The 13,394-nt window shown below is 43.8% G+C and overlaps 1 protein-coding gene across 1 annotated transcript in view; it reads right to left on the bottom strand.

Annotated features, from left to right (window-relative positions):
• Nucleotides 1–5,348: 5,348 nt before the first annotated feature.
• Nucleotides 5,349–13,394, bottom strand: part of PIGR (polymeric immunoglobulin receptor) — a 39,089-nt gene continuing 31,043 nt past the window's right edge. Inside the window, exons 13-20 of the mRNA XM_077839567.1 lie at nt 12,796–13,125; nt 10,732–11,055; nt 9,847–10,161; nt 8,688–8,790; nt 7,775–7,893; nt 7,126–7,254; nt 6,428–6,486; nt 5,349–5,426 (exon numbers count right to left, since the gene is read on the bottom strand). Of these exons, the coding sequence (XP_077695693.1) occupies nt 5,349–5,426; nt 6,428–6,486; nt 7,126–7,254; nt 7,775–7,893; nt 8,688–8,790; nt 9,847–10,161; nt 10,732–11,055; nt 12,796–13,125 (1,457 nt within the window). The remainder of the gene's footprint in view (nt 5,427–6,427; nt 6,487–7,125; nt 7,255–7,774; nt 7,894–8,687; nt 8,791–9,846; nt 10,162–10,731; nt 11,056–12,795; nt 13,126–13,394) is intronic.

The raw sequence follows: 13,394 nt of genomic DNA, 5'->3' as shown, positions 1-13,394 counted from the left end.
AGCGGCTGTGCACTAGCTAGTGTTCACTAGCTACTCTGTGTGGACGCAAAAAGAAAAGGAGTACTTGTGGCACCTTAGAGACTAACCAATTTATTTGAGCATGAGCTTTCGTGAGCTACAGCTCACTTCATCCGATGAAGTGAGCTGTAGCTCACGAAAGCTCATGCTCAAATAAATTGGTTAGTCTCTAAGGTGCCACAAGTACTCCTTTTCTTTTTGCGAATACAGACTAACACGGCTGTTACTCTGAAATCTGTGTGGACGCTCCACCTGCCCGCTAACAGTGCCCTCAGCAAGCCCAAAGTTAAGCTAACGCACACAAAGGCACTCTGAGTCAAAGGAAGTTGCAGCATGTGTAGACATACCTGAGCTAGCTTTGATCGGGCTAGCTCCAGTAACACCCACAGAAGCATGGGTGGCAGCATGGGCTGCAAAAGTCCATCCAGGACTCTGGATGTGTATTCGAGTGACTAGCTCCAGCTGCACCCTGTGCTGCCATGGCTTCACTGCTATCGTTTTTGGAGCTAGCTAGAGATCTATTTCGGGTATGGCTACCCATGCTGCAGTGACATCTCCGCAGTGTAGACATACCCGTAGAGTCGGGCCAATTATGTTAGCATAACCAATATGGCATGAGCTTATTTCAACCCTACTTGAACTGCCGGAGTCCCAGAGTTCAGGCTGACCTTGGATGTTACTGCTTTCATGCTCTGCTTGAGCAAGAGGGTGGGAAAGGGAGTGCCAAGGGGAAGTGAGAGAGGCAATCCGGTGGGAAAAAACGATGAGTAAAGCTGGAGAAGAGAGTGAGGGAGGGTGAAAAAACAAAGGGAAGGAGCCTGGATACAGAGAGAAAACTCTCGCTTTCCCCCGGTCCTTCGGGCTAAGGTGCAGAGGGTTTGCGGAGGGAGGCAGCCTCACTTTCCTGCTGTCCTTCTTGGAACTCTGCCATGGTTCCCAGTCTCCAGGGCTGTCTGCCCAATACCTTTCAGCAGCACATTATTAAAATAAAGAAATGTAGCATCACTGACCTCTGCTCACTGAAGGAATTAATAGGGTGATACATGAGTGGCCCATAGCAGGCACACCCTTCCTTTTACCAATATGTATATGTATATCCCTTTTATAGGTTGTGAGAACCCAGCCAGTGTTACTTAAAAAAACCAGCCTATTTTTGCTTATAGTATGTGGTACAATAATACAGGAAGCGTTCATGCATCTCCAGGCAGGTGGTGTGAGGCAGGGTTTGCCCCTTTGGCTAGCTTCAGTGTTATCGCTATCAACGTCCCCTACTACTAGCCGAGCAATGCTCTCGTGCTTCCTCCCAGCTCTGATGACAAACCACAGTGGCTTTCTTTGAAGCAGGCGGATGGCAAGGTCAGGAAATAACACTGCCTGGAGGGTGTCGTCATGGAACATTTTCTTGAACATGAAGACTATGGGCCTGATTTTCTTCCTGTTTACACCAGTTTCACATCATGCCAATGCCACTGACTTCAGGGCAGTGACGTCCCCTTGTTTACACTGGTGTTACTGAGAGGAGAGTCAGACCCAATAAACCTGAATCAAAGCCCATCATAGTCATTGGAAAGACTCCCATTGACTCCAATGGACTTTGGGTCAGGACCCATGTTCAAAATGTCTGAGTGTGGTTTAAAACTCTTCACTTCTCCTTTTTCTCCCACTCTGCGTCATGCCTCTTCTCCCTGAAACAGACTCCCACTTTCCATATGTCAAGTACCCCCCGCTTCTTAAAACCCTCCATGAAACTTTCCGACATTTTCCCTTGAACCTTCTCACGTGTGAACCACTGTCCCATGTTTTGTATTTGTCTATGTTTGGTTGGAACCTCGTTACAGCAAAGGCCCTCTCTAATGTCTTCAGCAAAGTTCAATGCATTTATTCACCGCTCTGTGCAATGACAGTGCCTTAGGCAGCTGCTTTGCTGAGACCACCTGTTTTTCATGCTGACCAGTTTTGTCTCATTGTTACTTTGTTCCCCTGTCTGTCTCCACTTCTTGTCTCACCTCATATACTCAGACCATAAGCTCTTTGAGGAACCTGACCCCTGACTGTGGTCCCTAGGAGTGCTGTCATGGAAAAAATAGTTAATGTATAAAACTTTTAAGAGTTCACAAATAAGGCAGTAAGAGAACAGGTTGGTTAGAGAAGTACAAGGATCTGGCACTAACCAAAGGACTCAGACTTGTTTGTGCGTTGTGCTATTTTTTATTAATTTTTCCCGTGGCTTTTCCAAGTATCAGAAGCAGCACAGGAACCAGTACACAGGCCCCCAGATGCTGCAGTGAGCATGAAATAATTCGAAATGTCTCAAATACAAGGTCTTTTTGCCCTAAACTTGCTGCCGCCCCAGCTGCCCTTCACTGAGATTTGACGGGAGCCTGTGTCAATAGATTGATGGCTGGTCAAGTGTGTTTTTTGTACCAAACGCTATGGAATGAGGAAGGTCAGTATTCCTGTCTCAGGATCCTAACCAGATCTTTTGGTTTTCTGGATGAAGGATTCTATTGATAGCGGGTGTGCAGCTGTTTGTTCCCTCTGCTTTAGCCCATCTCCATATCTGAGACAGCCACTGGAGTTCACCTTTCAGAGTAACAGCCGTGTTAGTCTGTATTCGCAGAAAGAAAAGGAGTACTTGTGGCACCTTAGAGACTAACGAATTTATTTGAGCATGAGCTTTCGTGAGCTACAGCTCACTTCATCAGATGCATACCGTGGAAACTGCAGCAGACTCTATATATACACAGAGAATATGAAACAATACCTCCTCCCACCCCCTGACAGTCAGTGCCGGTGGCCTGTTACCCTGATGATCTCAGAAGGGAGACGTGAAGGCCCCACCAGAGGGGATCCTGGCACCTAGAAGTGAGGATGGCAAGAGATAAGGGTTTAATCTGGGTCAGATTTTCTTCCTCAAACCAGCTCCTTTGCACCGTGCAAGGGGCATAAAGAAGCCTGAACCGGGCCAGATGAGAACCCCCTTGGTGAAAAGCCAGGCACCTCCTGTGATGGTGCCCCCCATAGGGCTTTATGGAAATATGCTTATGAATATATATGACATAACTGGAAGATGTTCTATGCTACATATGCCATGTAACATATCTATGTAAAGGGTATGATCTACTGAATCTATTAATCCTATTTGCATGTATCATTTTTGTGTTCAAAGTTATGAATATTGGCCGTGTATTGGCTTGAGTTCTAAATAACCTTAGTTGAGCGTTTGGTCAGTTCCTGGAGAAAGGAATTCGCCAAGTTAAGTGCCCAGTCAAGAAGCACTTAAGGAACAATGCATCTTGGAAGGCTCCAATCCACATAAGAAGTCTTCCTGGAGACATTCAAGATGCCATGTGGCTGCTGCCTGTAAAACTGAGTCATGCATGGACATGTGACTTGTCCAGGTGACTCCAGAACTCCATCTTGGAGCTGGACTTTGCATAGGAGAGAGGAGGGGGTCTCCACCTACAAGAGAAAGTCTATTTAATCCCATGGGAGACCTCTCCATTTGGTCTTCAGCTGGCTAAGGAGATAGCCTCTCCACCCCCAAGGATACCTGAAAGAAACTGGAACAAAAGACAGTAACTACAGGGGGTGTGAGTGATTGCTGGACCTGGACTAAAAGGAGATTAGTCTGTAAAAGGAAGCTTACTGGAACCGGTGAGGTTTTGTCTGTATTCAGTTTTATTAGACATGCGGGTTTTATTTTATTTTGCTGGGTAATGCACTTTGTTCTGTCTGTTACTACTTGGAACCACTTGGATCCTACTTTCTGTATTTAATAAAATCACTTTTTACTTATTAATTAGCCCAGAATATGTATTAATACCTGGTGGGGGCGGGGGAGACAAACAGCTGTGCACATCTCTCTATCAGTGTTATAGAGGGTGAACAATTTATGAGTTTACCCTGTAAATTTATTTAGGGTTTGGACCCCATTGGGAGTTGGGCATCTGAGTGTCAAAGACAAGAACACTTCTGTAAGCTGCTTTCAGTTAAGCCTACAGCTGTTAGGGGACGTGGTTCAGACCTGGGTCTGGGTTTGCAGCAGGCTAGCGGGTCTGGCTCAAACTAGGCAGGGCACTGAAGTCCTAAGCTGCCAGGGCAGGAAAGCAGGAGCAGAAGTAGTCTTGACACATCAGGTGGCAGCTCCCAAGGGGCTTTCTGTGATCCAACCCATCACACCTCCATTTTCTGTGCCTGTAATCACCCATCCCTTGTGTAGGGGAAGTGCTGGGGACAGGAGAGGATGGGCAGCTGAGCACAGTTGTGCTCTACCAATTCTCAGTTGGTGTACGGTTCCTTGGGGACCATAGCCAGCTGGTTTTGAGTCAGGTTAGTGCAGCCCCTGGGAGGGACATAGGAGGGCTTGATCTGAGTGTTCTTGACACCTAGAAGACAGACCAGCAAGAGAAAAGAGTTAGATGCCAATCTTTCTAATCCCCCTGTGCTGCTGTAATTTACACTGAGATCTTGACTGGCTCCCAGACAATCCCCATCCTTACTCCACTATAATGAGCAGATCCCAGCCCAGGAGAGAATCTAGCCCTATATGTATATGTTACAGTATGGTATAAGTGTACCTGGTGTCTCCAGAGGCTTCTGGTTTTGAGTGACGAAAACTAGGAGATAATCCCAAATCCCAAGTGTTTTTTATCCCTCGCCAGCCCCTTGCAAAAATGTGCCTCTCCCCATGGCATTCACTCCAGGTGGTATCAGAAATTGAACAGAATAACTGATCTGCTAAAATACAATCATATTCTTTATTGGTTGTGAAGAAAAAACAATTCCAGGCTACTTGTCCGGCCTACAGGTACTGCCTTATCGATTAAAACGCTCACAGGAATCAAAAGAGAGACTCACATTGTTCTAAAATATTTCCTGGTGCTTTAAAATCAAATGAGATGTGAATCTTAAATGTATCCTTAGGTCACTGCCATCCTTGGGGCTTGGTGAACTCCAAAAGGTGTGAGCCCAGCCTGCAGGAGAGCAAAGGCATTAGACCTTTATTGCTATTTCACCTCAAATTTGCTTGAAATGAGATCCTTTGCCCTAAAAAAAAGGGCTGGGGAATCAAACTTCTGAGGGTTCAGCTTCCCCAAGGCAACTTATTTTTGACCAGAAGATTCTTATTATATCACCACTCACAACCTCATTACAAATCTTTGAGGAACTGAAAGATCTAGATGTAGCAAAATGTTTGACAGTAAGAAATAGTGCAACTTGCAGATCTGTTGTTCACTGATTCAGAACACAGGATCCTTTTCAATCATTATTGCTTTTTGCTTGTAGCATCTTCAGGAGCAATTGTACTGGGACAGTTGAGGAACTTGCTAAGCCTGTCCTTGGGCTACTTTGTTCGCTTGAAGCAGGAATGTGGTGTAAGCAAGATCAGCCTCCTCCTTGGAACCCTGAGTAAAAGGAGAGGAGAGCTTGCTTTATTTCCAAATTTTTCTCATATCATAAAGACACTTTACACTTGTCAAGTGACTTTCAGCTAAGGATCTCAAAGAAATTTACTAACCAGTTAATTCAAAGATACTAGAAGAGCATTCTTCATAAGAACTTTGAAACTTGTTCCCTATTCTCACCACCTTGGTCCAAAATGGCCCAAACATGGCCTTCTGGCAATGCTGCAAAAGCCTATTTATTCTATAACAATTTGGGGGGCAAGTTCCTAAAGGTGTAAGGGGCTTTTCTGATGCTTTGATTTACTGTTTGGGCTCCTGGCACCATTAATTGTTAGGGCACCTAGAACTGTTTGTTGTGGACTTTTTTTTAATAGTTTTTGACAGCTTGAGGAACAATAATCCGTAACTAAGCCTTACAGCACTCCTGTGGGATGTGAGCATATCTTTATCTCATTTTACAGCTGGTTAAAGTGACTTGCCTGCAATCACACACAAAGTCAGGAGTAGACTTTGCAATAAAACAAGGGAATCCAGACTTCTAGTTCTCCCACTCAAACCACCATACAGCACTCCTTCCTGGCATTAGAGAACTACTTGGTTTAACAGAGAAGAACCCGAAAGCAGCTGGATCACTGTGGCAGGCTCACAGCTCCTATTGATCCAGTAATCTGGCAGTTTTGGATTTATCAGTCTCCTCGCCCAGACTCAGGCTTCCAGAACAATAACACCTGCTAATATTTCCAGCGGAACTGAAACCATGAATCAAAGCTAAGTGACTGCTGTTGAGTTCTATGCTCTAATGATGTAGGTGCAGCAAAGGGTTAGAAACTCCAGTGGAGAGGCTGCAGGTGTGATGCTGAATAGGCTGCTAATTGAGAAGTAGTTGACCATAAATAGGGCATACAGGGGGGAAAGGAGCTTTTGCTGCTGAAGCTCTGCTGCCTGAAAGAAAGACTAGGCTGTATGCAGCACCTTGGGTTATACATTCTAGCGGTTCTTACCCTTTTCACCTTCGGTGGTTCTTCTGCACCTTCAGCATTGCCAGGGGTAGTTATAAATTCTGAAAAGCATCGGAGATGTTAGGGTACTCTGCATGGGAGATCGTGCACTGTAGGCCAAGCCCCACTTATTCAGTAACTCCTACATGCACTAAACTGCTGCTGATGTTCAAGGTACAACTTCTTCTCTGGGATGGATGTCAGGCTGAAGTACTAGTACCGTAAAGCTTTTGCAAACGCAGCCACGACACTTCCTTTCCCATGAGCCAACTGTGCTGCATCTGCATTACGTGCTAAGCATCCCTGCGTATTGAGCCAGGAAGCCTCTAGATTTCTAGGGTAGAACAAACATCTTTGTGTTTCTTTAAAACAAGTTGTATTTTCTGTTTCCAAAGATGGCAATCACCAGTGAGACTATTGCCCACACACTCAGTTTGGCATTTAATATTGTAAGCACTTCTGGGAGAATCTGTTTTATATTTAGCCCAGTGTAGAAACCATCCATTTTGCAGTTGCTTGCTAGATACATTTTTTTTTATTTTAAGTTTTGCTTTTGCACAACAAAGTGAGAAGATCCCAGTATCTTTTTAGTAGCCAGCAGCCTCAATGCAGAATCCTCTTTATCTGCACTATCCCCTAGGCCAGTCATTTCTTTACCTCAAGATACGTTATGGGTGGTAAAGTTTTAATGTGGAACTTACCATCCACTCCTCCTATCTGGGTCTCCTGAGCATCATTTATGCCCACATTGTCCTTCGCTCCATAATCTGCGGCATTCTCAAATTCTGACATGCTAATATTTGTTCGGTAGCTTCCAACCGAAACCAAATCTGTTAAAAGGGAGGCAGAGAGCAGACATACACACACAACATTATTTAATACAATGAGCTCCTTTGTTTTATACTTTCAAGGCTTTCTTCAAGCTCTCTGCTACTGCCTGGTTTTTAGAGAGAGACAGCTATAGATCTGAGCACACGGCTGGGGGAGCGGAAGCTCTAATGCCAGGAAGACATGGCTCTTGTTGCAGCCTCATTTTCCCTGTCTGTAAAATGGGATGGTGGGAGGGTCAATCAGCTAGACGTAAAGTGCTCTGAAGTACAATAATATTATTGCGTCCAGGCCATACATATTATACTTTGCCAACAATGTTTTATGTGGAGTTTCTTTGTTCCGGGGCAAAAGGCTGGGACACTGTTCCCACCATTCCTATATGAGTGCTCTGACGGGGAGGCCCATAGGAGCAGCCCAGACCAGTACAGAGACTGTTCTACATGTCATACACCTTCTACCTCCAAATCTACAGTATTCCCAAAGCTCCCTGGGAGGCTAATAAAGAAAGTTAGGACTCACCTGTGCGCTTCAGGAGCCTAAATTTAACAACCACAAAGGCTGTAGCAAGGAGCAGACACACAGCAGCAATGGGGAGCAGGACTGAGAGAATCACCTTAGAGCTGTCATGTTCCTGAGAGCTGGAAAGGGAGCAATTGAGCAAAACACATGTGTGATCCCTGTGATTTTATATTGCTCTATCCAAGACTGTATAACACAGATGAACCAGCATAGCCTAGAAGATCTATATAGAAAGCTTGTGTACAATTACGTACACAGAAATGCTTAACAATGGCAAAATCATGGATAGCCACTCAAAATTCAGAATTGAGTGGGATTTTTTTTAGAACAAAATCATCATTGCCTTCACATAGTGATATTCATCTACAGATGTCAGAGCTATTAATAAACAATTAATAAAGCATCTTGACATTCCAATGAGGCAGATAAATATCTTTATCCCCGTTTTGCAGATGGGGTAGTTGAGACACCGATGGGTGAATTGGCTTCTCGCAATCCCAAAGGGAATGAGCGTTCCAGGTTCCTGGACCTCAGTGTACTGTTCTAGCTACTAGAACATGTTGCAACCTTTGTACCAACAGAAGCCTGAGAAGAATGAGTATTTGCCAAATGGCATTATGAGAAATGATGGATAAAAGTCAAAAAAATTGGAGTTCAGAGTGAATAAACCTAAGGAGTTTGGATGATTACCCAAAACTGAGCCAAAATTTTGATATGGGCAAAATTTTGCTGGGAAACATGAATGCACAGTCTCTGACAGTAATTCATACTCATTGGAACTGAACACATCAGAATACATGAAAACTATAAAAAAAAAAAAGTTTGGTTGTAAAAATGGACACAAGTTGGATGGGGCAGGGGAATTCTTACTCTTTTCCAAACCACTTTGGAACAAAGTCTTTGAGGGACAGACCTGGGTGAAGAGTTGTCATCTAGGACCCCGGCTCTGTTTCGGGAATTAATACTAACTTCGGAGCCTGTGTCGGAAACAGCATTGGGAGAGACTGCAATTTCAGCTTCAAACCGTAGTAGATGGAAGTGGTGGGTTATTTGCATCCAGCATCACGGCAGAGAGAGAGAGAGAGAGAAAACCCCAATATATTGTCAGCACTTGATTCATAAATAAGACAATTTTCAAAAGCACCTAAATCCCTTTTTCAAAATGTTCCCGTTGATTTTCAATGGAACTTTGATTCCTAAGTGATATTTTAAAACAGGAGTCACTTGTACCAAATGACCTCATAAGAAAATCTTGAGTGGTCTTCCTAGCCATGTATTAAAAATAGTTTTTAATCCCAAACTGTGTTACTAGTATGCTCCAGAATACGACTCAAATATTTGATATGCTTTTCACCATTTATATTGCATGTTACTTTTCGCATTTCACTCAGCAAGGACACTGCTTCCCTTTCATTTCTAGCCAGTTGCTCTTCCTGGTTCTCATGCATTAGTTAACACAAGGATATTGGGTTTGAGTTTCCAAAAACACATGGTTGTGTTTGCCCCCAACTTCCTCCAACCCTCTATCCCAAGAAAAAATTATCTTTATTTTAAATGTACTGAGATGGAGTTGATCAATCAAGTTTCCCATCTATAAAATAGTACAATAGTCCTTATTTTCTTGTTCCCTGTGCTCTTCTCTATGTAAACTGTAAGCTTTTGGGGGCAGGGAGTGTCTCTTATGAGCACAAAGGGACCCTGGTCTTGGCCAAGCTTCCTCAGTGCTGCTGTAATATAAATAATAATAAATAAATAATAGGGGGCTGAAATGTAAAAGTGGTGCAGACTCCATTCTTTTTCCAGACTTGTTATAGTGACTGGAAAATGGAAGAATGCTGTAACCAATGCGTGAATGAGAGTTACAGCGATAAACATTGTGAACACCGTGAGATCCTTAGTGAAACAAAGTGTGGTCTGTCCAAGACAAAGGAGATTATGATGTTCTGAAATGCCACCACTTGGTTGTTGTTTCAAGATAGTGCCTCTCAATGGAATGACACCATTATGGGTGAGCATCGTGGCTACAGAGAAAACCTTGCCTGTTTTGTCTTGTAATAAATCCTGAAGCTCACCTCCGTTTACTGTCAGGTACACTGCCATGGTTTCCCCATAGCGACCAGAATTGCTCACTCCACACCAATACCACCCTTGGTCTGTCTGTATTACTTGGTCAAAAGTTAGGTAGAGTGTCCTCTTCTCCTTGTCACAGTTCACAACCAGGCCGGTTTGGTTTTGCTCAGAGGAGATGAGAGTTTGGCAGCCAGTATTACGCCACTTGCACCAGTATTTCTGGTAAGAATAATATTTGCATGGATAAGAGCATGGTATAGTGACCCGTGTACCAATGACTGCATCAATCTCTTTTGGTCCTGTTAAACCAGGTTGCCCTGTTAGAAGGGAAACAAAAGAGTGAGACTGATTTTGATGACTTGAACAATTAATATTCAGAAGTACTGTTATCAACAAGGTGTTAATAAGAATATATAATTACTATGTAACTACATGGTACAGAATGTATCTATGAGGGTAAACGCACTTTATATTGCTTTTGTAACACTTAAATGTACTATATATGTGTATGGATACATATATCCCTATGTACTTTATAGTGTGTATATATATGGCATTTAAATAGCATTTGTGCCAGAAAAGCTTGAAAAAATAGTAAAAATGTTTGGTGGGAAATTAGTGAAATCTTTGCAAAAAAATTTCAAACATTGTCCAAAAAAAAAGTTTCTGCTGAAATCTTGGACTTTTTGAAAAATTTCCACCAGCTCTAATTTGTACCTTAAAATGTCAAGCTTTACCCATTACGATTATGAAGCTAAGAATTAGAAAATAGTTCTCCTCAGGAAAGCGAGGCTCTGCTCTTGGATGCTGCTTTGGGAGGAACAAAGATCAGGTACCCGTATCGCTTGTGCTGGCAGAGACCCTCATCACTACATGTGCTTTCATACCTTCTATAATCTTCAGCTCCTTTGTAGATTTCCTTTCCGTATCTCCATCCGTCATACACCAGTAATATCCTGCATCCGCTGCTGTCAGCCGGTTCATTATTACCGTGAATGTTCCATTTTCCGGGTTATCATGCAGGACTATCCTTCCTTCATATGAATCTATCATACTTGCAAGGTTGTTTATTAACTGACTGCACCCATTCTTCCTCCATTTGCACCAGTATTTGAGTGTGTAATTCCCACGTGGATCATAGCGGCATTCGACAGATACTGAACCGCCTATGACTCCATTTATTACATGTCGTCCCTGGGGGACAGATGTCTCTGGAGATACAAAATGGAACATGTTCTGTTAGGCTCCTCTCACACATTTCATGTTGTGCTAACATGCACGCTGCGTGTGCCTCATGTGGTTGGTTGGGTCTGTTCCTTATAAAAAAACATTTTAAAGTCAAGTTAATTGCAGGGATGAAATATAACAGACTGACAATGCTGGCGCCGGCAGAACAGAACCATCACAGCATGGTCAGAGAGAGCTCACGTTTCCCTCACACACTGCCTCCTGCCAGCCCCCCGTGGAATAATGGGAGTCTTTCCCCTGACTTCTGTGGACTTTGGATCTGGCCCTTGTGCCTCAATCCTGAACTGGAGGGACCCCCCCTAGAAGCCAGAGAGTAGTTCAATCCTCCACAGACCTGTCAAGAGAGCCAGCAAGGACACCAACGATAATGGGCATTTCCTTGTCGATTAAGGTTTAACATGGATGGTTCATGAGAAGTTTTGGTGTCCCCTTCACTTGGAACCTGTGGAGAAAGCTGGGGCACAATGGCATGGCATCAGGCCAAACAATGTCTTCTCCGCGCATCTGGGAATCCAAACACAAGTGGAACAATAGGAGCCACACATGCCTTAAGTGGCTGCTGTTCCTCTTGAGGCAAGTCTACACAAGCTCTGCATTGGCGCAGCTGTGCCGCTGAAGCGTATCAAGTGAAGATGGAAGACGTGCTCTCCCGTTGTTATAATTACTCCACCTTGGCAAGAGGCGTAAGCTAGGGCGGCAGGAGAGTGTTTCCTGACAACATACCGCTTGTGTCCCTTGGGGGGTGGGAGTGGTGAATTTTTCACACCCCTGAGCATCATAAGTTAAATTGACTTAAGCGGTAGTGTAGACCTGCCCTAAGATTATTAGTGCATCCAACTGAGCATAGAAATACCTTTGTCTTATTGCCTGTAGCATCTGCTCTTTGCACTTGTGTTTCGGAAACTAATCCAGAATGAAGCAATGAGGCTAATTTGCAGCAGGCAGATTATGCAAAGGGAGATCGATTCTAATAGGCAGTAGTCTCCCAAAGAAAGTGGTGGAAGCCCCATCGTGGGAGACATTTAAAACTAGACAGGAGAATAGACTGTAGGGAGCTACCTGGGATGGCTGAGGGGCTAAACTGTATGGGCTCTGACCAGCTCTAACCTTTTCTAAATTCTGTAGTTCTTTCTCTTCATCTTGGATCAATATTTCTAAAAATTGCTTAGGCAGGCAGCCTTGTGGTCAGGAAAATGTGTCTGGGTTTTTTTTCTTCTATAGTCTGCATTTGAGATAAGCCAGTTAACTGGATCAAGCAGGAGTTTGCTCACCCCAATTCTGTAAAGAGAATTTGCCTTTTGCACGTGTCATCATGACCTTCTCTAAAGGCTGGCTCACACAGAGGGTTACAGCCTATCACAGCTGCCTACTAATGGAGTTACTTCTTCAACTCAAGTGATAGTTTTTCTGATGAAGGCTCAAGTTTAAACCCCTGCTGTCAACAGACAATGGACATTGCAACATAGAGTCTTTGGGAGAGGGATTTTTGTCTTCTTTTTTGTCTGTGGACGCACATAGGACACCGTTGGTAGCTAAATAGATGAAAACATAAAAGAATAACAAGTACAATTCTTGTTCTCTCTAGATAAAATTAAGAGTATCAGTGAGATTTTCAAGGGAAACTCAGACCCTTTGTAAATAAAATATTAGTCTCTTCAGACTGTTGGAATGGCTGAAATCTACACACCCTGGCCATCGCTCACCTTGGTAGACATGCACATCCAGTTCCTTGGATTCTCCTTTCTCTCCGTAAGTCCCAGCCCCACACAAATATACACCCGAATCTTCCTTCCTCAGCTGGGTCATATAGAGGCTGAATGACCCAGGAGGCTCCTGAGGGCTCAGCAAAACTCTCCCTTTGTAGTTTTCGTTAACGTTCCCGTAGGTGTCGATGACAGTAGAGCAGCCGGTTTTCCCCATTCTGCACATGTACTTCCTCTCACTGCCATATTCCGGGCCAAACACACAGTTGATGGTCACAGAACCGCCCAGCTCAACGTAATAGAGTTCGGCTTCTTCAGGCACTTTTGGACCTGTGTGAATGATAGTCCAAGTCAGTATCCAGAACCCAGATTGTATTGCAGTTTACAACACGCTTCTATACCATGCCCTATTGCACTTCAGTAATCATACTCTTCTATACTTCTCTATACTACCCCAGACTGTACCATAGCCTACTCCAGTATAGTATACCTTACTGGACCATACCTCTATACACATTACCATACTTTTCAACCCTGCATCATTTTGTACCAGGCCACCCCATATGCACTGCATTGCAGGATATCTTAATGCACCATGC

This window comes from Eretmochelys imbricata, chromosome 21, assembly GCF_965152235.1.
Source record: "Eretmochelys imbricata isolate rEreImb1 chromosome 21, rEreImb1.hap1, whole genome shotgun sequence".
Lineage (NCBI taxonomy): Eukaryota > Metazoa > Chordata > Testudines > Cheloniidae > Eretmochelys > Eretmochelys imbricata.
Note: the sequence above shows the minus strand (reverse complement) of the source record. Positions and strands in the feature narration are given on the sequence as shown.